This window comes from Ciconia boyciana, chromosome 8 (assembly GCF_034638445.1).
Source record: "Ciconia boyciana chromosome 8, ASM3463844v1, whole genome shotgun sequence".
Classification (NCBI taxonomy): domain Eukaryota; kingdom Metazoa; phylum Chordata; class Aves; order Ciconiiformes; family Ciconiidae; genus Ciconia; species Ciconia boyciana.
Genome location: NC_132941.1, coordinates 45,425,240 through 45,451,058, shown reverse-complemented (window position 1 = coordinate 45,451,058; position 25,819 = coordinate 45,425,240). Strand labels below are relative to the sequence as shown.

The following is a 25,819-nucleotide window of genomic DNA, read 5'->3' as shown; positions in this document are numbered from 1 at the left end:
GAGATGGTAAGATAATTTCCAGGGCCTGCTGTTTGACTGACAGTCTCTGGGATGAAAAGCTGATAGATGGTTTAAGGAACAGAGCCTGTAGAGCCATCTGGCTGCTGGTTAAGAAGTGCTCCTCATCTTGGGTTCAGGCATTTCGACTTAATTATAAAATAACTTCTTCCCTCTTGTAAACCTCATTTTCATCTGAAAGAGTATCACTGTCACTGTGTGAAGTGTGTCCATCTCCGAGGCGGAGCAGAGCAGTGGCTCAGCGGCACATGGCACAGCTGTGACTCCAGGAACAGGATTTTTCAGCTGGTCCCCAGGAACTGGAGCTGTCTGGTGAGTAGTTACTGGTATCTGGCTGGCAGGACCAGCATGACTTGCCTCTCGGGGCAGGACAGAGGGAGGCTGTCGGGAGGCAGGAGGGCAGCAGCAGGGGTTGGCAAGACCCACCTGAGTGCACTCTGGAGGCTACGGAGGTGCCCAGTGGTGTAACTCCAGCTGCTGACTCTGAAAACCAAGCCCCAGGAGTCTCAGGAGCCAGTTGTGCCTGCGCTGCTCTCAGCCCATCCTGCAGGGACTGTACATCCTCCTCCAATCCCCCTCTTCCCACAGCCGCCCTGTGGACCACTCTCCTGTCACCCACCCCATCCATTTCAGATTTCCTTATCCCCAGCCCGTTCACTCATATCATGGTCTGTTTGCCCCTTTCCATTCACGCTACTTGTGCAACCCAAATTTCCTTCCTCTTCCCCATGTCCTCTTTCGCCACTGTCATTATTTCTCAGCCACTCAGCTTGTCTCTGGGCAAGGCTGGGCAGAGAGAGTTGTGCTAGGAGGAACCAAATTACAACCAGCATGTGATTCATAGGAATGACCATGGAAGTACCCAAAAGTGACACTGTGCAAATAAAGCTTAATGTCCACCTGCGACCCCAGTTTTTCCTGTAAATCCTCTAGGCTCCGGTCTCTGATGTGTAGGATGCTCTCTGACATTTTGAGATTGTATTGTGTTACCACAATACAGACAGTCAGGAGAGGATGCTTTTTCACAGTCTTGGGATGGATGACATCAGAAACTCAGGCAAGAACATATCATTATAGAACAAGAACCAAACAGAGGCAAAAATAATTTATTTTGGCTAAACAGAGAGAAAGGGAAATATAATTCAGAAGGGAGGCAGGGGAGATTTTTTAAAAAAAAAGCATTAGAGCCCTGGGTAAAGGAAACGGGGAGCAAGTTCAGTGCGTTACGCAGGGTAGAATAATTGGAAAGGTAATATTGCTCAGACAGGGTCAAGTGATGGCAAACTTTAAGAATACTCTTTTAAAGTGTATTCTAGGGAAAAGGCAAGATTGGTGGCAGAGGAACTGAAAGCTGCAAACAGAGAGGAGGCCTTGCTTGAGAGTGTGAAGGAGGTGAATGAAATTGTCTCAAAGGCTTTAACATCAGAGGAGGGTTTGAAGTAACTGAATAAAACAACCAGAAGGCTGTACAGAGCAGAGGGGGGAAATCACTCAGGGTGTGCTCATTAAATCCCCAAGCTTCAAGGAATCAGGCTTGCAATTCCTAACATTTTAAGACTTCACTAAAATTAACCTCCCAACCATTTTTGCTGGGAGCCCCTTGCTGTACTGGTTTGCTCTGATACTCTCTGTCTCAAGAGCCACCTGCAAACAAGGCAGGCCACACAGGTGTAGGAGAATTCATCACTGTTAGAGCTGTAGGGTCTGGTGCTGGGGACAGCAGGTTCCTTTGTCAAGGGAAACAGTTATCCTTGTGGTTGAGAGAGAATAAGGAAATGTCTCAGGCTGATGACTTGATCCCAACCGAGAAAGCGCAGCTGTTTTAGAGAGAATATGCAGTATTTCATATGTGCTTTACCCCTGAGCATCCCAAATTAACTCACAAAATACCATTGTTCCCTTCCTGTGGATAAACTGAGGTCTCTCTGGAGTCTGGCTTGCCACTTGTCTTGCTCTCATGCTTAACTTCTTGCTCTTGAAAGTACTGCGTTAAAAGAGGACTGATTCTGATCATGGGATTAGCAAAGCCAGTGTTTCTCATGCCAGCAAGATGATGGTTCATTTTATCCCAAACCTGTGCTTTCAGGCCACACCTAAGCAGTTGATGCACTCCAGAGAAATCAGATGGGAATTAAATCAAACCACTGAGCAGCTTTCTTGCAGCCCTGGACCAAATTAAGCTGTGGTAGAAGTTAGAGGTATTATTTCAGGGATTAATTTGGACCTGCCTGATTTCAGATTAGATCTGATATTGCACAAGCCTCTATCAAGACTCTACCTTTACTGCTGAGGCTTAGGAATTTTGCACCACTCTTCAGTCTCCCACTGCTATTCTAGTTTTGCAGTTCTCAAACGTGTGCGGTACCAAATGATACCAAAAGAGTAGCCACTATTGCAGCTGTATTCCTTGCGCTTGCCTTGTCCATGGTTGGTTTACCTGCCCCATGCCTCTGCTTTCCCCTCCTCTTTAACAGTGTTACCTGCGCAGCCTCCCAGCACTGATTTGGGGTGGGCAAGTCTGAAAGCAGGCTGCCTTCTCTCTGTCTCCCTCCTCTTTTCCCTCTTCGTGCCGAGTGCCAGAGTAGCACAGCTACATCCACAGAGGCAGGGAGAGACTCACAGCCTCTTGCAATCTGGATGTTCCCTTGCACAAAAGGTATAAAGATATTGTGATAAGTGTTGATATCATAACTCCATTTGGGGTTTGTGAGAGATTCAGCTGGTGTCAGAATTGCCACCGCGTGGATGGCAGAGCAAAGATACTGTGCTGAGCTTTGCAATCCTACAGTTAGTTTCCAGGCCCTCTGAGCTGGGACAGAGGCGGGTCTATGAACAAGGAGCTTTTTTTTCCCTTCTGGTGGAGCAATACACAATTAGCACCCATATGTTCTCAGCTACTAAGCCCATGCCCCTTAGATTATTTATGTAGCTTGGAAATTTCTGTAGGCTCTACTGATCCCCTCCGTCATTTGTTAATTACCATGTTGTGTCATTCCTCCCCACTCCCAGTTCTTTATTAGCATATTTCAAGAGAGCCATCTGCCCACGCAAATTGCCTGTAGCCTCAGGAGGGCTACAAGATTTGTGACATCTTCACAGAACAACCTTGTTTTTCACTGGCATTGCAAGGAGATAGAGGGACAGCAGCTGACTTCTGCTGTGAATTTCCATGTAGTAAATCTGAGTGATCCTTAGGAGAATGAGAGCTGTGAATAACAAGCAGCAAAATCCATCGCAGAGAAGATGCACCCCTTGCAGGTGTCTGTCCTAGCCCCCCACTAACACACAGTCAGCTCAGGAATAGCAGCCACTCATATTTTAAGGGCCCAGTTTCCCAGCTCCCTGCTTGTGAATAGACAGATTCCACCACTGCCTCTTGAAACCACCTTCAAGTGAGGAGTGAGGTGGGTGAGATGCAGAGGGGCTCAAGTGCGGAGGTGATGCAGGGAGCGGTTCCTCACTCCCCAGGAAAGCAGCCTGGGGAGAAATAAGCCCGGCCTCACTGCGGGCCCCGGGCCGGCCGGGCCCGCCTGCTTTCACACGCCGGTGCCAGAAGCCGGCACTGGGTCTCAGCAGCTGCGCACGCGAGGGCTGCCAGCCGTGAAGGTAGTTACTGGTGGCGATTAGAGGCCGGTTACCCTGACACCTTTTGCGTTTTTCACGCCGCAAAGGAGGTAATATTGCACACCACCCAACAGCAGCCCTGTCTTAAAATAGAATGCAAAATAGGGGGGAAAATGTGGGTTTTTTCTATTTTTATTCTATTTTTTACACTGGCAAAGGAGGTAACGTTGCACCCCGCTTACAACAGCAGCCCCGTCTTCCCCTGCCCCGCTCAGTGCCCACCCGTGCCCGCGGCCGCCGGGCGGGCCCCGCGGGCCGTGCCGGGCCGTGCCCAGCAGGGGGCGCTGCTGCCCAGCGCGGCGGCGGGCGCGCGCCCCCTCCTCGCGTGCGCCGCTGCCGGCTGCTTCCGCCCGGCCGCGAGCCCGCGCTGCGGGCGCGAGGCCGGCGGGGGCGTGCGGCGCGTGCCGTGCGCAGGGCGGTGGCGAAGCCTGGTGGCTGCCGGGCCTGGGCGTAGCGGGGAGCTCGATCTGCCCGCGGCCCGGAGGGAGCCGCGGGTTCTCGGGTCCGTGCCTTGCTGGCCGGAAGGCCTCGGGGTTAGCCACGGCAGCGGTGTCTGAGCGCCCGGCCCACGGGCGGGCTGCAGGCCCTCGGTGCCTGGAGCCGGGTGCGGGCTGGCGCCTTGGCCAGGGAGCCCATGGTCCCACAGTGTCTCTCACAGGCTGCATCTCCCTCGCTCCCCATGCCCTCCACCGTCTTAGCAAAGGGCTTGATCGTCTGCTTTAAAATGCAGCTGCTGGAGGAGCAGGCAGAAGTGATGAGGTTGACCGTGCGCCTGAAGTGAGTCGGTGGTTTCAGAAAAGAAGCCGGAGACCTGGGGTCAGGGTCTTCCTCCACCTGAGTGGCTCAAGCCTCCCTCTCCATCCCCAGGAGATGTGCCGGGTGCTGGGTGCAGCACGATCTTCCCTTTGCAGCTTAGCCACCGTGCCAACAGGACTCCAGGTGGTGGTGGGGGAGCTGGGGAAACCCTGCAACACAAGTCTGTCTCTGATCCCATAGCCTAATCTTTAGGACATGCACCTTGGATCCAGCTATGGGATCCAACTGCTATTTCCAAGAGTAGTTTCCTTGATGGATATCAAGCAACCATCTGATGCAACATGTAAGAGAATCGTGCTGGGGTCTCCTCAGGGGTGAAATAATGTAGTCTCTTGATAAAATGGCTGGTTTTGGTTTTTACGTATCCTGCCATTTTTTTTGGCAGGATTTTGATGAAATATTTGAAATTCTACCAACAGTAAATATCAATAAATCATTGAAGGTGGAAATCATTATAAAAGTGAGAGGTGCTAAAGGAACAGACGAAAAAGAGACATAGCTGTGAAGGGGCTGGAGACAGGTAACAAATGCATTCTTACAAATTTCACGTACAGGACTGAGCTTATCTGGTATTTTCTTTAATGAGTTGGTAACAGAAGTTGTAACGCTGTAGCGAGACTCCCCAGCCACACCTCTGTACAGAAGAGATCCAAATGGTCTGAAAACAGAACTGATGACCCAGGGGAATGAGATGGGGTTCAAACGCTGCATTGGAGCTGAAACACAAAGAAACATGGAAACCCACCAATCAAGGTTTGAAATACCACTTTGCTCCATATTTGCAGCAAAAACAAAGGTGCCCAGAAGGTGGCCTTGTGTCTGACAAAAGCTGGTTCTGAAGCACTTGACATGTTAAAAGGGTTTCAGATATATCTTTCAATGAAGGCTGTGAACCTAAATTTAGAAACTTTAGGGCCTACAGCACTTGTGCAAAAATGAAACTGCTGTATGATTTCTTTGAAATCTTATGTAAAGGAAAGATGAAACCAAGGAAGAACCTAGGAGTTTATGGTGCACTTATATGGGGTAACATTGTAGATGGAAGGGACCGCAGTGCAGCAGGCAGGATCCCTTGCTGGTTAAATCTTGGGAGGAGCAATCAGATCTCTGGGATGGGATTCTGCAGCTGCCCCGGGTGTGCCATGCGACAGTTGGCAACCTTGCACTTCTGGGTGTTATTTAAAAAGTAGCAGCAGACTAGAAATTCATGCTGAGCAATTCAGTAGAGCCAAGGCAGGCACAGTGAATTTTTTATATGCCTATATGTAAATACATATCCTGAATGTGGGAGAGCCTTGAAATCTGAGTCACAGTATAGCACATGGTTGAGTCTATTTGTACAGAAGAGGTGTAGGAGACCTTCCCTGACTTGTCTGGGTGGGTGTAGCCCAGTAGCATCACACTTCTGTGAAAGAAGAACAGGAGCCTTTCCAGGGCATCGCAGGCTGTCCGCGTTGCTGTGTGGCCACCACTGGCCATGGTGCGTAAGACTGGTGCCTAAGTAAGACAGGCTACAACGCATCTTGGGTAGCTGCAATTTTAGAAGCTGAAGCAGGGACTCCGGAAGCTTATCTTGCGGTGTTGCCCAGCAGTCCAAGATGCAGTGGCCATGCTGGAGTGAGGCACGAGGCACTTGGCAACGGAGCTTGCCAGAACAGAAGCAGGCAGAGCCAGCAATAACTTCTAACTGTTTACTTTAATCGCTGTCTTCCTCTGTGTTTGAAGGTTGGTGGCTGATTATGCCCACCCAGCTTCACATGTGAGGAGACAGACTATGTGTAGCGAGTGCCTCAGACTGAAAGTGCTACCAAAGTATGACTGAATTGGTTAGCGTATGAGGTGATGTGAGCACAGCACCTGAGGTGCAAGTGTACCATGAGTAAAGCACTTCTGAGGTGGTTTTAATTTAGCTTGCCCTGTGTACCTGTCACTAGAAATTCACAAAAGCACAGAGACCAGCCAGGCAAACTGCTTGACAGCGAGGAAACAAGGAGCTCGGTCTGGTCAAAGAGCAATGGTGGAAGGACACTGGGATCTGCAAAAGCCCCAACCTGGCTCCTTTCAGCACAGTATCATGGAGCTGCTGCTGGCTGCAGCATGAAGGAAGATCATCAGTGAGGTAACAGGGGTGACAGCATGTGATATTTGGTTGCCTGATGAAAATGCAGGAGAATAGCATTAGTGGTCTTAGTGCCTAAGTGCCAAGTGTGCAGTGTCACTGCTATGGGGTTATTTTCTCCAGGCTAGGCTGCACTGTGGAAGAAACACAGCCAGCTCTTCTGCTGTCTTAATGATAGCATCTTAATGATAGCAGGTATTTGGTGCTTGGTATACTCAGGGTAGGGACTGTGAAATTGTGGGATTTTTAGAGCGCTTCGTGGAAATGGGGGGTTGGTTGCATATGTATAGCTCTGATGTGTAGATATGCTGGCAGTTAGTGTTACACACGGTTGTGCAAAGACAACAGGGTGTTTGAGAAGCTTAGAGGAATGCAGGGAATAAAGCATGCCAGCAATAGTACATATGGGGGTCTAGACCTGAGAAAAGGGTTAGTTGTACATGGATGTGTAGATTTGATGTATATAATGAGGGTGCAGTATGGTGTGAGTATAGACTGAGTAACTCTGGACGATAAAGAGAATGGGATATATGCAGTATACACGTGGGGGCAGATTGTGGTAGTGTATTGAGTTGGTGTAGTACACGTGTAAGGTTTGGGCACAGAAGACTGTGTATGCCTGCAAACTGGGGTGATTAGGAAGTGAGGTTACAGAATGCAGAGCAGTTTGAGGGTGCATGGCTGAAATCCTGTAAGTGTAGAGGTGGTGAAGCACACCGAGCTGTGTGCAGGTGAGCTGTCCAGGACTGTGCACAGCTGTGCGTGGCCGGAGCAGGACTGCTCTGCAGAGCAGTGTGCTGCGTGCTGCGAGCTCTGAGCACTGTGTTGGATTGTGCAACAACAGGGGAAGGATATCAAGAGGAAAGTGCTGTGCGCAGCAGGGCTGCGTAAAGTGTGCTGGCGTGGAGCTGGTTCAGAGTCGGAGGGCAGGTGCGCTGTGAGGGCTGTGTGCAGGGTGTGGGACGGGGCTGCAGCGCAGGGTGGCAGGGTGGTTGTGCCGGGACAGGGGCGCAGTGCAGGGTAGCTGTGCCGGGACAGGGGCGCAGTGCAGGGTAGCTGTGCCGGGACAGGGGTGCACTGCAGGGTAGCAGTGCCGGGACAGGGGTGCAGTGCGGAGCGCGGGCAGCTGCGCAGCACAGGCTGCCTGGGGGTCTCGGGAGGGCTGCCGTGAGGGCTGTGCAGGCTACCGGCGTACGTGTGCGGGCGCCGGGGCAGGGCCGAGCCGCGGTGTGCGGTGGCGGAGGAGGAGGAGGAGGAGGAGGCGGAGGCGGCGGCTCTGGGTAGCGTCCGGGCTAGGGCAGGAACGCGGCTCAGCAGCGGCCGGTCGGGTCGGGTCGGGTCGGTGGGGCCGTGCAGAGCTGAGCCGAGCCGAGCCGAGCCGAGCCGCGCCGCGCCGGTGGGACCATGCCGTCCTACACCGTCACGGTGGCCACGGGCAGCCAGTGGTTCGCGGGCACCGACGACTACGTGTACCTGAGCCTGGAGGGCACGGCGGGCTGCAGCGAGAGGCACCTCCTGGACAAACCCTTCTACAACGACTTCGAGCGCGGCGCGGTGAGTCGGGCCGCCGCCCCGGCCGGGTCCGAGGGGCTCCGCCGCGCACCTTCCTTCGCGGCGGCCGGGCCGGAGCCGCCGGGCCGGGGGCGGTGGAGCCGCCTGCTGCGCCTCGGCGGCTGCCCGGGCCGGCGCCCCGAGGGACTGCGGCAGGGCTGGGCTTTTTTAAACTCTCGTCCCCGTGTGCCGGTGCCTCCGGAGCGGGACACCGGGAGCGAGGTGCCTGCTGCCATCGCCGGCCGCCCGTCATTCGCATCCCTGTCCGGGAGTTAGCCCAGGCTGTGGGGAAAGATGGGTTGGTTTTGGCTTACAATGGGCTTTCAGATTTACTCGTATTTTCCTTAGACATACTAAAACAAAATTGTGTGCTTCCTGTTGATAGCTGATGTTTAGGGTCAGTATTTACTAGTTGTCGGAGCCCTGATATCTCCAAGGAATTAAACAAAGAGATAAGAGCTTTCAGTGGGAATCGTGATGCCTGCCAAGGGAAATGTGTAGGGCAACTTCAGTGAACGCTGGAAAACAGCATCAACGTGCAAGTGTGAGAATGGAGCTGGGACTTGGCTATCAGCTATGCTATTATTTCTAACCTTGATTTTTGCCGTGTATTGTGCCCTGTCCTCTCTGTGGTCTTATCACGGTATCCTGGCTATCCATCTGTAATCGCTTATACTCTGAGCACTGTTTTAGAATGGCATTTATTTATCTGCTTATTGTCCACTATGAAAATAATAGGCTCAGGTAATTTTTTTTCCCCTCCCAAAATGCATATTTTATTTGGAAACCTAACTCACAGTTTCCAAAAGGTCTGATGAGATTTAAGCAACTTTGAAAGTTTTAACGAAGTCCTCGTGAGTCACTTCGGAAATGAGACCTACCGCTGCATATACACGTGAGACTTCACTGTCATGGTGCTGCTTTGCCTTAAGATGTGTTTCTTTAATCGTGGGGTTCACGGCCTAAGTTAGGTAGCTGGTCTCTTCTGCATTAGACATCTCAGATATGGTTAACAGAAGTCAGCATTTTGAATAAGTGTTGGTGGCATGTGTAGATAATGGTCCCCAGATATTTATAGCTGATGTTCTGAGGAGATGCTCTAGCAAATTCAGGTGTGGGGACTTAGCAGCCACTGCTGTTGCAGTTACTTTTCTTCATGATTAAACATTCATTAGCTTAGAACCTTGCTATCTGAATCTCTCAAATGGACATCCAGTCATTCTTTCTCTCTTATCCGGTGAACAGTCACATATTTTAAGCGAAGCTTGACAACATTAGCAAGAGAGGTTGAAGAAGACCTCAGACTGTCCTGCAAACTTAGGGTTAGGGTGCTTTCCCAGGAGGGCTGAGCCCTGCCCAGCTGAGGAGGTAAACACCAGGGTCTCCAGCAACCAGGTAGTTTGCTCTTATCTTGGGGCTACAAAAGAGGGTTTCACTGTCTTTGAGAAATGGCTGTGATGGAGAGCCTGGTAGTACTCTGAACATCCGATTGGGTTGGATCCTGTCACAGGGAGAAAATGCCATGATGTGAGCGTTAAGTATATCCTCAGCACCAACTCTTGAACTGCTGCAGGCCCAGGTCCAGCAGGAGCAGAGGTACCTGCAAGCGTTGGACCCCACTGGGTGTGGAAGCAATGAACGAGGTTTGTGGATGTTAGTAGCACTTACAGCAGCGAATGTGTGCACCTAAAGGGAGTACTTACATCTCCTCGGGAAGGTAGCTTTTAGGCACATTTGAAAGTCTTCACCTGGGTCCTAGCATTTTATATAAAATGCGTTGTTAGCTAAGTAAGCTTTCTGAGGCAGGGACTATCTCTTTTTTTTTTGTCAAACTTGTTTCCAAGTGAAAAGGTTCTTGACTAAATCCAGATTAGGACTTTTTCTCCTATCAAAATTAATTTTTTCTGTTAATTGTTATGTGTTTGATACTACAAATATGCAGTCAGTTTTTTCAACATGTATTTATTGTGGAGAATCAGAATAACTGTGTTCCATAAAGTGTCTGGCTCATTGGACACTTGCAGTACCATGTGCTAAGTTTTGTTGTCGAGGATGTTTTCTTGGGGAGTGCAGTGTGTTTCTCGAGGCACCTGTTCAGGTAACATTGTGCCCAAAACACTGTGAGTCTTAGTAATATGTTGTGCAAAGAAAGAAGGAAAGAAAAGAAAAATACCAATGCAGAACCAAAAAAATAAAACTGGAGCAGGCCAAAAGACTTTCAGGTTGGTTGGTTTGTAAAATGTAGCAACTGGTTTCACAGTTATGCCTTTAGTGTGTCTTTCAATAGCATCTCTATAATTTTCTTTTTCTGCAAAGCAATTCAATTGTGAACATATTTGCAAAAACATGCACTTTTTCAGTGAATGACCAGAACTTTACAGTATTATCTTGTAAGGCTTTGTCTACTTTCCAGTTTCTTTTCTAAACCTTGGGCCAGGCTCTGTAGTTCCATTATCCTGGTAATGTCTTCGTTTGAATTAATGCAAATTGTGCATATTACTAGATATGATCAATGAGGGCTTGGGCCAGTTCTGAGTAGGAGATTTGCATGCCAAATGTTGATTGAGGGAAAGGGACGTGGAAAAACCTGAAGGAATTTGCACAATGGTAGCTCAGTTGTAGTTTTTGTCTGACTTACTCGAAGTACTGGACACAGGTGATGTAGAAAGCCATAGCTGCTTTTCTTTACTCAATGTCTTTTGAGTAAGTTCGTGTTGGTGCTGAGTGATTTCAAAGCAAGTGTTATGGTGTCACTCAGTTCTCTGTTTTCTTCCTGTTACCCCTTCATCTGCTTTTTGCTTTTGTTGAAAGAAATGCACTCACAAGTATTTCCAGAAGGGAAATACAGTTCTTTCCACTTAGAGGTTTGGGCTTTTAGAAAGAGGGGTTGTCCGCGTCATCCTTTTTGCAATATTAGGCTAGTCAGTAAGAGTCTCTCCTCAAAAAGAAAGAGCTTTGGTTTTGCCTGAGATTAAATTGCTTGAACAGGATGCTACAGGAGTTTGGACAGTCCAATAGTCTTCATTAATTCTGTTCTCTCACTCTGAACTCAAACTGTGTGAAATTCCTGGCATCTCTGGCTCACCGTGCTGTCATCAGGGATGCCATGTGTTTACCAGGAGACCTCGTACAACAAATGCCACAGAAACCTTGAGCAACCAACTGTCAATTCTTACGTGGACCTTGTACCATCTTTGTAACTTGACACACATTTACTGCCATAGCAAAATTGTCATCTCAGGTGAGCCCATGGCGTTGCTGGCTTGGAGGCAGCAAGAGCTGGGTGAGACATCTAGGAGGGAACCCTCACTTTCAGAAATGCCATTAAAATGGGAACTGTGATGCTCGTAAAAAGATTAAAAACCTTCAGGAACATTTAGGCTAATTGAATGTCCTTTTTGCATTACATCGACAGTGACTTGTGCAACTGTTTTAGGGCTCTTGTAACATTAGCAAAGAGATTGTTACCAGAGGAATGAGTTTCTTCCAAAGATTGGCTGTCAGTGTGACATTTCTATCAACTTTGGATCTGATTCACATCATTGCTCTTTAATTTAAATCTTAGATAGATATATATATAGGTGTGACATTATAAGAACTATAGAAATATATACATGTAAATGAGGATTTTTTAAAAATTAACTTGTTAGCAAGAGATGAATTAAAAAAAGGATAGTCAAGTATCTTGGGCTATAAGGCGTTGATGAGAAAATAAGACTAATTTCAGACTTTCTGTACCATACTAATCACTTGACAGCAATGGGTTTTCATGAGGACTAAACGTGCTTTTCCACTATTTCGTGCTAAAAATAATGCAGGACATTTCCCCTATCCAGACAGTGTCTTTGGTCACTTTATTCTTCCACTGTACACAACTAGCCCTGGAACTGGAAATGAGTGAGAAGCTGGAGCATAAAAATCCCAAGTAGCTGAATACAAAGCAAATGTGCTCCAGATGCAGTTTATCATTTGCTTCTGTAGGTTATTGCATTAGTCTTTACATGTTTAAATTCCCTTGATAATGATGAGCACAAATGGGTAATAATTCACATAGGTTTGTGGATTCGTTTGGACTGTGTCTCTGCAAGGTGGCTACTTCCAGCTCCTGACTGCCAAATGCAACAAGATCATGGTAAAATTGAAAGAGAGAATTCATTTTGTGTTGTAATTGCATGAAGGAGGTGCACAAGCAGGAAGTGGCTGAGTTTGAGATGCATGGTATGACAGCCTGTGACGAGGGACTCTTCTGCAAAATGCCGTCTGGTCCTGGAAAGACATACGAAATTGCAGAAGTACTGACTCAGTGCGAAACCTGAGCCTGTTAAAGAGCTTATTGACACTGTTTTTATTGAGAAAACCAGGAGTTGCAGGGAAATGAATATGCAATAGAAATGGTTCAAGTGCTACCTATTTCTGGAAAGAAGATTTGAAGAGTGGGAAACAATCTGAGCATGTTATCTACATTTTCTAGGCATCATCCAGAATTCTTTGTGCCAATTGACAAGAGTGAAGATGAGAATATTGGACGTGGGGTGATAGGCAAAGGTCAGGGTGGTGTTTGAAACCAGCATTGTGGGAGGGACGAATCTCCATTCACTTAGCCAGGAGCACATGGTTATGTCCTGCGGTCACTGACCATCACAGTTGTGGCTCCAGGCACTATTAATGTGATTTCTGAGAAAAGCCATTCAACATTTTTCAGTCTCCACAGCTGGTTCAAAATAATGAATCATCAAGTGAATGAATTTACCTTTACACGTTATCCTTTTAGCTGTTCTGGGAAGGTGTGGGGGGGTGGAGGGGTTAAAGAGTCAGCAACATAAACTTTGAAAAAATGTTTAAAATTAGTGTATTTATTGGCTCTACAGAAAGAACTATTTCTTTTCTGCTATGGAGATGCAAGGAAAAGTGACAAGCATCATTTTAATATGTTTGTTGAAATCTCAGCTCTGTGATTTTCATCTCTCAGCTCACATCGTAGCAGACAGATGCTGTCATCCAAAGCTTGCCAAGGACCGCCGTGCTATTTGTGAAGCACTTTGTTACCACCTGGTGTGTATGGGTGTGCTATTGACATAAACATTGCAAATTTTTATTTAAGACATGATGGGCTTCCTTTTTGAAAGAAACAGTTCAATGTCTTTTGCTTTAATAAGCATGGCGAGAATATAGCTCAGACTAAGATTAGTCTGTTAAGTCTCAGCAAATCAAAATAAGCACCATCCATGCCCATTTTAAATACTTGAGCCTAAAATTATATTAGGCTGCATATTAGAAGAAATTCCAATATCCTTGTTAGTATGAAACAGCCTCATATGTGTGTAGCAATCATGGCCTGACAGTTTCAAAGTTGATTGAAGAACATCTTCGGGGAAAGACAGGCAAGGACAATGTTTCATTGTCTGCAGGATGGACTTCAAAGCCTAAAGGGTTTTTTATTTTTCTCTGGCTTCTATGAATCAATTAGATGTGACAAACTTTATGAAAGCTGGTATTTTTATGTAATAGGTTATGAGAGAAATGAGGTCTGTCATCCCAAACTTTGGTGGACGGATAGATGTCTTCATCCCAAAATGATCATCACAGCTGGTAATTCATGGATAGCTCATAGAAAAGAGTACTTTGCATCAATAATGTTGGAAACTTGGGTTAAAATGGGAGAGGAAGGGATGCCAAGGGATCCTTCTTATGTGTGTTCTTCCAATCATGTGGGTGCAAGTTGCTATGAATCTTTCTTTTGTAACAGTTGAAATACGTGCCATCTGGAGGCATTTAAAAATTGCTTTTTTTTCCCTCCTTTCTCCTGTCTGGAATTTAATCTTTCTTTGCTTTTCAGTTTTGGTCCTTATGTGAATTAGCCTTTCCCTAGCAAGTAAGACAGTAACAATGGGCATATATCAAATGCCTGGGGAAGGCTAAGAAAGTGCTCCTGAAAAGAACAAGCAGAGCGTGGTGTCTAGGTCAGGAGCCTAATGACAAAGCTCACACAGGCAGGTGAGTCTCTACAGGCGCTGCAGCATGTCAATGCAGTACCTCAACCTTTTGATACCAGCAGCTGGTTGGTTTCTGAGATTGTTGACTGTGTTGCGAAAAACCACAAGAGAATGAAGCCTCTACTTGCAACCACATGAAGCTTAGCAGGATCATCTGAGCAGAGTAGGCTTTGGCTGCTGCTCCCATGGTTGCCATAGCCAATTCAGCTTTGTTACCATAAGCACTTGGCTACTCCCGTTTGCCTGAGCTTTTACAGTCTTGGAAAGTGAGAGTCAGTTCCTGTTCTCCTGAATCGCCTAGCACCACATGGTGTCTTACTGGTCATATTTGAAATGATTACTCATTTCTTCCTATGCTGGTATTGCCTAATAGTGCAAGTGCCACCAGAACTGTCATTTGCTGAGTGCTGTCTGTACATGCAGTAAGAGACTGCATGCGTCCCTGAGAAGTTAGCCCCATGAGGGGACTGCAGTACCCATCTTTGGAGTTCACTGTCCTAAATCTGTTGGGCAATTTAGCAAGGCAATTAAGGCAGCATTCATAACAGCCGTTGTGCTGAGTGGGGGGTGCTTAGCATGGGCAAGAAGTGCTGAGGGGAGCACCATGTCCACAACTGTCCTTCTCCCAGGCCTGGCCATGTAGCTGCGGCACTGAAAGCAGTGTTGTGGGAGAGGCGATTTACACAGTGAACCTTGGTGGCCAAAGTCATCTTGTTGTGTCTAGGTAACTAGTTCTCTGTGGCCTTCAGTGCGGCCACTCATCACACCTCAGCAGCTAGAGCACTTAGCAGCTGAGGTTTGCTATTACATGTGCTCACAGATACACTCGTCCTGGTGGGCCAAGCGGCTCCACATCCATTTCAAGATGGTGAAGCCCTGAGAGGCCAATCATATATGTGGGCTGAGAACAGGCCTACCACATGGAAAAAATGCTGAGCTTGGTAGTTGAAGCCATTGTAATTCAAACAGAAGGAGAAGAAAATGTTCACTGCTCCTTCTTTTGTAGCCCTGCTATAGCGGTCATCAGGAAAGGGAAAGCGTGATATTCAGTCGCTTCCTCAGCCTGACCAGGTTCAGAGCTGCAGCCCTCGCACCTCAGCAAAGCTGGGTGTAGGGGCAGCACCAGGACTCATCTGCTCCTTACCAGGATCATTGCATGGCCAATAACTCAGGGTTTCAGGGGCCTGTCCCTGTAGGCCGCTGATGAGGGCACTTCTGAAGGAGCAGGTATGGGTGGTCCTAGACTTCAGTACCAGCTCAGTGCAAAGACCCTGTGACCAGACCCTTAGCATGGGAAAAGACTAAACAGACTAGCTACTGTGCAAGTCTGGGCTGAGGTCCCTCTGTGTTGCAGGAGTCAGGCCTTTGAGTTAATGCCAAACTAAGGAAGGAGCTAAACCACGTTTCCACATGCTGGCTTGTTTTCTGTGAAAGAATGAAGTGTCTCCAGAGCTAGATGGGGTTCTTGTGAAGCTTGTTTTCAGTTAGCTACTTAAATTCCTTTGTACATCTGAGCCATACAAACATAAAATTTATCATCGTCCAGATCTGAGCTGTACAAACATAAAATCACAGAATCACAGAATCACAGAATCACAGAATTGTATAGGTTGGAAAAGACCTTTAAGATCATCAAGTCCAACCGTAAACCTACACTGCCAAGTCCACCACTACACCATGTCCATAAGCACCTCATCCAAACATCTTTTACATGCCTCCAGGGATAGCGACTCAACCACTTCTCTGGGCAGCCTGTTCCAATGCTTGACAACCCTTTCAGTGAAGTAAAATTTCCTAATATCCAATCTAAACCTCCCCTGGTGCAACTTGAGGCCATTTCCTCTTGTCCTATCACTTGTTACGTGGGAGAAGAGACCGACCCCCACCTCTCTACACCCTCCTTTCAGGTAGTTGTAGAGAGCAATAAGGTCTCCCCTCAGCCTCCTTTTCTCCAGGCTAAACAACCCCAGTTCCCTCAGCTGCTCCTCATAAGACTTGTGCTCTAGATGTGCTCTCAAAATGTACCATTGTCCTCACTGTAAAAATGCAGAACTGAAGAAGACCAGACAGAGGAAGCACAAGACAAAGGGGATTTAGGTGATCTGGATACTGTCCTTATTCTGAAGCACATATGACTAATACACACAGGCCTTTAGATTCCTAGTCCAATGTGTTAATCTCATGATCATCTTTCCACTCCAGTTGCATGAACAGATGTGCCCTAGCAGTACCTCTTTCAGCTATTGCTAGGAGAGCAGTAAATGGTTTCATGGTCTGCACATTTTTCTCAGACTTGCAAACATTTCAAGGAGTAATATCATTTTTAGGTTGCATACAAAAATGTTTCTCCATCTCTGGAGTGTTTTGCATGTTCTTGTTTGTTCTTTTATTCATCTTTCTGTTGCATAGCAGTCCAATAATAGGTCTTCCTTTTCTCACCCGCCAGAAGCTGGAAAGTTCTGTTGTACCCATGCCGTATCAGGAAAGGCCAGGTACGCTTGTGTAGTGCTGGTTGTGCTTCCTGCATGTGCAGTGGATCATTGACTGTATTCTGCTCTGCAGGTTGACTCCTATGATGTGACTGTGGAAGAAGACCTTGGAGAAATTCAGCTAATAAAAATTGAGAAACGAAAATATTGGTACCAGGATGACTGGTACCTTAAGTATATCACTGTAAAAACACCAGTGGGTGACTATTTGGAGTTCCCATGTTACCGTTGGATTACAGATGAAAAAGAGATTGTCCTTCGAGATGGAAGAGGTGAGAGCTGTAAGAAACCTGATTTCCTGCAGAACGTCCAGAATTCTTCCACCTCTCCTTCCCCTTTCCCCATGTACTTCTCTCTCTCATGGAGACCCACTGCCAGTCCCCTTCTGCATCCTGGGGAATGGGCTTTCCCTGCTGACTAGGACTGCTTTCTGAGCAGTTTGTTGGGCTGGGCACTGGCAGTTGGGTTGGGTATGTTTGGAAGCACATGCAAGGGAGAGTCCTTACGCTGGCTTCAATTTGAAGGCTGACCCTAACGCCAAATTTTTGTCTGCTCCACATCTCCATTGTTGGAAGCCCTTTTGATCTAATTAGAATTACTGTCCCATCTTTGTTTCATACTAAGCCCCTAAGTGGCCCACAATTAATTGCTTGTAAATTGTATTGTTTTCTTGAGAGTGAAATAAAATGCCAAAGTAGGCTGCTCAGCAGCTGCAAGGACTGACTTGAAACAGCAGCTTCACTTTTCACCCCTTCTCTTTGCATGCTGTCAAGTCCAGGAGAAGGCAGGGTGAGATGGGTGTGACTGATGCAAGTAGTGGTGACCAACTGAGAAAAGTGTTACAGCACTTCTGTGGTCTGTTCAGAGTGGCCTGTTGGACCTGAAACTTGTGTTTTAACTGTCTCTGACTACCTATTTGCTGTGATCAGGGTTGGGGCAGACATCTGTTACTGATGTTTGCTTGTTCCCCTCTGTGCTTCCTCGGGTAGGTTGGCTGCTGTAGGGGTCTGCAGCACGAGTGCCTGAAAACAGCTGAAACCCTATATGAGGTGGTAGGAAATAAATGTTTATCTTCCCATTAAGTTTTTGGCTACTCCTGGCTGAGAAATTTCGCATTTGAAGCCTTTTGTCCTATAATCACAACTATGCGTCTGTTTATTTTTGGTCTCCAGAGGGACTTCCCATTTTTCGTAATTTGATTTATAACAACTGTAACACTTCCATGGAAAGCAGCTTTGCATGGTTTTCAGAGTATGGTGAGGTAAAGGACAAAAGCAAGTGAAACCCTGTTGATAACTTGAACACAACCAGCTGGAAACCGTTAGCCATATATGTTATCAGTTGTATGACCTCTGATGTGTTTCTGTATGAACTCCAAACCCCAAACAGCTATTTCCATGAAACTCCTGCTGGCTTTATCTGCCTTCCCATTTGTGTATGTAAAGTGAGTCACGTGCCTTGCCTTTTCTCTGCTCACTAAGGAAGTCTCTGTGTTATTTAATGGTATAGTGAATACATGGTCAGAAGAGCAAGCTGTCTGGAAATGCAGCCTCACTGTTTTTTCTTTCTGTTCTCATGATAAGAAGATACGATTATTGCCCTAAGCTGACAGGGGAGAGCACAGCTCAAGGAGAGAGGACAGGAGATGTTTCCTGGAGATGTGTTTTAGCAGAGAAGATTAGCTAGAACAATGTTGTGATTTCTCTTATTGATGAAATTTTCCTTAGATACTGAAATGTAAAATTAATTCCCATGAGCCTATTCAGGCCATTTAACACTAGATATGTACAGCAAGTGTCTATACTAGGAATCCAGGTTTTATATACAGTTGAGACAGATGTTCCTAGCTTGAGCTAATTGCCCCTTGGAGGCACCAAGTTAGGAGCTTATCTCCTTCCACAGATTGTCTAGGGACCTGTGTTTCTACTCGAGGTACTAAATTGCATCTTGTAAGCATTTCCCACAGAAATTTTGTAAAGGTATAGATCAGAAGTTTGAAGGTTTGGAAACTTTGCTGTCCTTCTCAAGGGCAGTGATAGGTAAAGGAATCTCATAACCCTCTCTCTTTCTCCTGTTTCACAGCAAAGCTCCCCCGGGATGACAAGACCCAGATTCTCAAGCAGCACAGACGCAAAGAGCTCGAGACCCGTCAAAAAACATACCGGTGAGTTTCCCATAGCTCTCCAGAAGGTCCAGGGCCTGTTCTCATCAGGTCAGAGTATGGCAGCGTATGTTCAGATTATCATATTGCTCTAACTACTGAACTGCTAGATAAGAGAAAGCATAAGTTACCATGTTGGCCATACATTTTTTTTACCTAGATGGAATTCGCTGTAAGTGATGATCATCCTGGTGCAAGTGAGGCATTATGAGATACTTGAATCCCGCATAAGCCTATCTGGAAGGCTTAAGTGGGAATTCAGTGGTACACTCTCTGTGTGGGCCCTCTGGCACACAGTTGTGCTTTCAAGGAAGATTTGAAGGCAGATTTCATTTACCTTTTACAAGCAGTACTCCAGTTTTGGAACATGATCTGAACATGTCAGCTCTTACCGGAGCTTTTTGGCTGCTGCAGCAAGCTAGTTTTAGTTGTTTCCTGCACCAAGGTGCAGTGGAAGGTCTCCCCTGTTTGAGTGGACTGGAATGTGCTATCAGAACACAGTTGTGATAGCACCTTTCTACTGTCATAGACATTTTTTCCTAATCAAGGTCACAGTGGGAAATGCTTTTATCAATGGGTGACTCCAGAAGGCATTAGACATTTCCTTTTCCTAGAGATGTGCTCTCTGTTAAAATAACAAAAGTTTCTTGCACTTATATCTCCTTATCATGAGAGTAAGGATCAGAAGGACAGAGGGTCCATTCAGAAGTGATGGATTGAGGCTTGGTGTATGTGTTGTTGATATCATTTGACTAAGAAAGGATCTTGCTTACAAATGATGGGAAATAGAACAGAGAAAAATATAGTTCAAAAAGAGGTGTGGCACAAAATTTTATTTACGTATGCAAAAAGGAAGGCAAAACCATTTGTAATTCCAGGGAAATAGCTATTTACAATTCAGATGCATAACTGATAACACACAATGCAGTCTGTGTGTGGCAGGCAATTTGGAAATATCATTGAAACAGCATTCTTTGCAAATCACCTTCTTTTGTTTTGAAGTAAAAATGGGGCACAGTGCAAGCACATACATGGCAGAGAGTGTGTGCCGTGACCATTACAAGGTAAGGCTCTTGTGAGGAGCTTAATCAAGACTATCTGCATCTCTCAGAGAGTTGCCTTTTGGAGGAACCTAAATACATGTCTGAGTACTTTTAGCTGCTGTATCTCAGTTCTGCAAAAATGTAGCCCCAAGAATGAGTGTGCATTGGGCAGCTGTCTGTCTCTCTGTCCGCTACCCTCCCAATACATTTGAAGCTACTGCCAATTTCAACCATATGTGACAAGTGTTTGGAAATATCACAGATATCAAGTTACTTCAAGTTTTGTGAAGGTAGGTGGCCAAGTAGATGCCTTCCATTGTACTTCAGGATTCTGTAGGGTACTGGTAGGTATTGATGTGGTATAAGTCACTATTTTTGGCCCAAATGAGTCTGCCACAAATTTACTTTATAGAGTTGAGTCACAGAAGCAGTGTAGGTAAAGGAATGACACAGCTCTCATGCTGATAAGGTTATATGGTTAATCCAACCGCTCTTGTTTTCTCAGCTGGAAGGAGTGGCATCCAGGCTTTCCCCTGAGCATCGATGCCCATTCTCACAGTGATCTGCCTCGTGACATCCAGTTTGACAATGAGAAGGGAATTGACTTCATTCTGAACTACTCTAAAGCGTAAGTGTTTGTGGAACTTTAGGAGTTTTGCAAAATCTCTTTTGGGGCAGGGTAAGGATCTGATCACCTTTTAGGTTTCATTGAAATCTCAGAATTGGATTCTTTCCTCCCAGCTGGATCTGCAGTCAATCAAAGTAGGAAATAATTGAAGGATTTTTTTTTTTTTTTTTTAACATATCAGTATTTTAAGCTTTTCACGCTGGGAACTGACTGAGCCTCTGCATTCTCATTAGACGCTGTTTTGGCTGTAGACAGATGGAGGAGGCACTGGTGAAAAGCATAGGAAGAAGGACTATTGGCACCTGATACCTTAGGCTTTTGATTTAGTTCTTAGAGTCGCCCCCTAGAGATACTTCTCTTCCCTGATGGTTTGTAATAATTAAGCCTTTCAGTTACATACCAAAAGAAGATGGTATCAATGCACCCTTGAGATCTTCCTGAAGAAAAGCTGTTCTGAGCAGCTCATCAGTTAACCACACCTGAGTGTAATCTGACTGGGGCAACAAAGTCACCGTCCACCCACTTGCACGTGTCATGTCATTGAAAAAAATGGAGTCCTGGCCATTGAATGAGCCTGAATAATCAATCCTGCAGACCTCTTTGAAATAGTACAGGGTTAATGAGGCAAATAGGACCTCTCTGGCCTGTGAGCACCCTTCTGAGCTGTCTCTCACACGCCCAGGTCACATCATACTATCTCAGAGATCCCACCGTACTATCAGTCTGAGATGAGACAAGGCTGGTCCAAGATCACCCACAATTTCTACATCTGCGATTCTGTTAATATGCTGGTCTCTTTGTATTTTGGAAAGGTGTTCCTCCTGTTGTTTGGGTGATCAGACGGAGATTATGTTATCAAGCATAGGTTGGTAAGAACTTGGGAGTTTAACAGCCATACTGATAAACTTACAGCTTCTAATAACAGTGAATACTTGCTTATCAGAGTCCATCTGGGGAACTGACGGTGACTGAAACCTTACATGTCAGAGCATTCTTCGTGTTACATGTATGCAGCTGAATTTCACTACCAACACAGAGTCAAATCCCATAGCTTGTTCTGGGAGAATCTACCCACTTATTTTCTAATTTGGAAAATTGGAAGCTTTCAAAGAACACGTGTTTTTTCTGGATATATTAGCTCTGCTGTAGATTTCTCCCTCCCTCCGCTCTCCCCCACACTAGGATCTGTTTTTCACAATGGAATGACGCTTTGTAACGTCAGCAAATCTTTTTTCTTTTTTTTTAGCAGAATAAATCTCCAGCAGGTGTGAACAGAGTGATGGGTATGTTTCTGCAGCACATATGGCTGGGTAGACCTAGATCTTTCAGAGCTAATTGGAATAAGGCAGCTGAATAGCTTTGAAGACCAGAGGTCTCTAGCTTTCTATCTCGTGCAAACTAGGATGTTAGGAGAATGATGGAACAGGCCGTAGAGTGCGTGCTGTTGTAGCTTTTTAATGCAATACTAGCTGTTATACCAGAGAAGTGGCTGTGGGGTCACACAAGGAGTTAGATTAATGGTACAAAAGACAGACAGATGCTTCCTGCCCCCAAGCTTATCCAATGGTACATGTATTGCCTCAACTTTATACCTGTGTTTTAGACTTCCGAAGAACCACATCTCTAGTCTTTAATATGAGCCAGAAGTTGAGGTCCCTTCTCACCTCATGAAATACTTTATTCCTCAAGCAGCCCTTTAGTATTCAGTGGATTCTTAAAGCTTTAAGAAGTTTTAAAGAATCTGAGGCCTTGACCATAGGTCCTTGGAAAACCCTGGACTCTGATGTTCCTCTTCCACAGACAGGTATTAGAACCCAGCCGTGCAGGGACCTTTTAGTCAGCAGATAATGAACTTGATAATGGCCATCAGAAATAGTTATTTGGGAAAATAAATAACACCCCCCCCCCCCCCAAGAAAAATAAGCCAAGAAAACTGTGGAAGTTTACATAGTGTTGTTTAAAAGGCAAGTCATTTTTTTTATAAGGCCAGAAGAGATCATTCTTGATCTGTAGTCAGGACTTTAATACAATGCAGGCCAGATTACCATGGCCAGTCTCTAATTCTTAGTTTATCTTCCCTCTGTGTGCAAACTGATAAGTTAAGTTCTCGCTCTGAATTAACCAATGTCGTGGTTTAGCTTCAGTTGGCAACCAAGCACCACGCAGCCGCTCACTCACCCTCCCCCCTGGTGGGATGGGGGAGAGAACCAGAAGAGCAAAAGTAAGAAAACTCGTGGGTTGAGATAAGAACAGTTTAATAATTGGGAAAAAGAAAAAATATATAACAACAACAACAACAATAATAAATTGTAATGAAAAGGGAAACAACAAAAGAGAGAGAGAGAGGGGAACAAAACCCAGGGAAAAAAAAAAGTGATGCCACCGCTCACCACCCACTGACTGACGCCCAGCCAGTCCCTGAGCAGCGATCGCTGCCCCCCCGGCCAACTCCCCCCAGTTTATATACTGAGCGTGATGTCATATGGTATGGAAAACCCTTTGGCCAGTTTGGATCAACTATCTTGCCTGTGCCCCCTCCCAGTTTTTTGTGCACCTGGCAGAGCATTGTCATCCCACAAGTGTGAGGTCGTTTACCTGGTGTGCAAGACGCCAATATACACGCAGGGCAGAGGTATTTTATTTCATGTCTGCGCAGAGATGGGTGCTAGGTGGTAGCTCCAAGTTCGGTCATACAGGTACAGTATTGTGCTGGTTTGGCTGGGATAGAGTTCATTTTCTTTATAGTAGCTAGTATGGGGCTATGTTTTGGATTTGGGCTGAAAACAGTGTTGATAACACACTGATGTTTTAGTTGTTGCTAAGTAATATTTACACTAGTCAAGGACTTTTCAGCTTCCCATGCTGTGCCAGGCACACAAGAAGCTGGGAGGGGACACAGCCAGGACAGTTGATCCAAACTGACCAAAGGGCTATTCCATACCATATGACGTCATGCTCAGTATATAAAGCTGGGGAAGAAGAAGGAAGGAGGGGACATTTGGAGTTATGGTGTTTGTCTTCCCAAGTAACCATTATGCAGGATGGAGCCCTGCTTTCCTGGAGATGGCTGAACACCTGCCTGCCGATGGGAAGTAGTGAATGAATTCCTTGTTTTGCTTTGCCTGCGCACGTGGCTTTTGCTTTCCCTATTAGACTGTCTTTATCTCAACCCTCAAGTTTTCTTACTTTTACTCTTCTAATTCTCTCCCCCATCCCACGGGGGGGGAGTGAGCGAGTGGCTGTGTGGTGCTTAGTTGCTGGCTGGGGTTAAACCACAACAAGTATTTATACAGTCTAGTTATGCATATGCAGAAGTAATTACACAAAGCAGTTTGCTATTGGTCTACATTTCTCTTATTTCAACTTAAAGCTACAGTGCTACTTTAATATTCTGCGCATGCTCAAAGGTGAGGGGTCTCTGCTTGGGCCGGGGTCTCCAGCTCGAGGGGTGTGACTTTTAGTATTATAATGAGGACAGTTCGCGTGAGGGTGCTTCTTATCACACTTCTACTAGTTGTTTCAGGTGGTTTCCAAAACATCTTAATTAGCTTACATATTTCTCCAGGATGTGCTTTACTCCCAAGTAATTCTTGTTTAGACGTTCCACTTTCCAGTCTGAATCCCCTTTATCAGCTTTACGTAAGCCCTGCCCTTCCACCAGCTCCTGTTAGACTACACTGTTAGACTACAGCACGGGAAGCTGAAAAGTCCTTGACTAATGTAAGCACTACTTAGCTACAACTAAAACATCAATGTGTTATCAACATTCTTCTCATACTAAATCCAAAACACAGCACTGTATTAGCTACTAGGAACAAAATTAACTCTATCCCAGCTGAAACAAGGACAATCAAATTATCAAATTTGATAATTTCTTTATCTCCCAGAAAGTGCTGGGTGGAGACCCTATGCATATCTGCGAAGTGCTCTGAGATTCAATCAGGTGGGACAACAGTACAACCTGTTCACCGTGGAACAGAGCCAGGGGTGAGGCCATCCTGAAAAGGGGAAAAACCCATCATAGTTGTTGTGTTGTGCTGTTGTGAATAAACCTGTGGCAAAACCAAGAGGAGGTTCCAAGCAAGGGAAGAAAGCAAACACTGTGCAGCTCTTCTCTTGGCCCAGCTTCAAGAAACAATCAGAAAAGGCAAGGAATAACTCCTTTAAGAGAAGAGGAGAGGTGTGAAAATATACAAACCCCATGCAAGGTCATTGGGATCTTCTCTTGTTACCCTAGCAATGGTGTGGTTTTCCAAACTTTTAAAAATCCTGTGTTTTCCAAGAGCTATTGCTTCTAGCATGGTGTTAGTGCAAAACAGCTGTTTCCCAGCTCATTAGGAGATCTGAGTGATGCAGAAGCAAAAGCATCTGAAAGCCAGAGATGACTGGTTTGCCATTAGTAGAGATAACCAATTTGGAGGCTACATTGCCCTTCTAGCAATCCCATCCTGCCAATCTGTGGCATATTGTCAGAGATCCTGAGTTGCAGCCAAGTGAAACTTGCAAACAATTCAACAGAGTGCAGGGACATCTATTTTTGTCATTGGTTGTAAGGGCACCTCCCCATGAAGTAGGAAGCTGAAACTTTATTGCAGATGGCCAGCCATTCTGGAGGACTGGTATGACACAAAAGAGATTTTTTCCAAGGAACAGCAATGCTGCTTGCCTGGCACATTTGGATTAAAATCTAGACCTATGCTTTTGGTTGGGTGAACTATGAAAAGCTTTGAAGAATGAGTTTGATAGCCCTTATCTAGCTACCCTGGATAGCTTGTGCTTTGGGAGCTTGGGACAACTATCTGCCTGAATGGAGTAGAGATACATGGGGGAAGGCATGGGGTCTTCCTTCAGTTTGAGTGCAGTAGGAAGGAAGACAGGGAGGTGTGTTTGGAAATCCAAGGGCAGGTGTAGAGTTGCAAGGTGTAGCAGTGGCCAGGGAGCACATTTAAGGAAAAATGTGAGAGCTGTGAGAGTTACATGAGACTTGGGGAGTAGTGGAAGAGGGGAGGGGCAAGCCCTTTTGCTTGGGACATGCAAAACTGAACTTAGAAAGAGGGAAGTATGTCTCAGAGATTCCTTCTGCTGTTGCAAGGTTGGATCTTTAGATGCTGTTAGCAGTGGATAATTCTGTAAGTTTACAGGATTACTCATGTGTAGGCGGCGATAATCCTGAAGGTTTCCAGTGATAATGTGACCTATGCTATCTAGCAAACGGAAACCCTCACCCTGGATTCTGTGCCAGAAACTCAGGCTTGCATAGCTATTTTGGACCAGTGTTGCATTTGGGCAGATGAAGTTCTACAAGCAACTCTTTGCCATTTTTTCCTTGCTCTGGTTTCTAGTATGTGCCAGAGACATCTGAGAAGTACTTGATTTC

The 25,819-nt window shown here is 46.0% G+C and overlaps 1 protein-coding gene across 2 annotated transcripts in view; it reads left to right on the top strand.

Moving 5' to 3' along the window:
• Nucleotides 1-7,894: 7,894 nt before the first annotated feature.
• ALOX5 (arachidonate 5-lipoxygenase) overlaps nucleotides 7,895-25,819 on the top strand; it is a 36,962-nt gene continuing 19,037 nt past the window's right edge. For both annotated transcript variants that reach the window (XM_072871266.1, XM_072871265.1), the window contains exons 1-4: nucleotides 7,895-8,131; nucleotides 16,684-16,882; nucleotides 18,693-18,774; nucleotides 20,320-20,442. In XM_072871266.1, coding sequence (XP_072727367.1) covers nucleotides 7,982-8,131; nucleotides 16,684-16,882; nucleotides 18,693-18,774; nucleotides 20,320-20,442 — 554 coding nt within the window. In that variant the 5' untranslated portion in view covers nucleotides 7,895-7,981. The remainder of the gene's footprint in view (nucleotides 8,132-16,683; nucleotides 16,883-18,692; nucleotides 18,775-20,319; nucleotides 20,443-25,819) is intronic.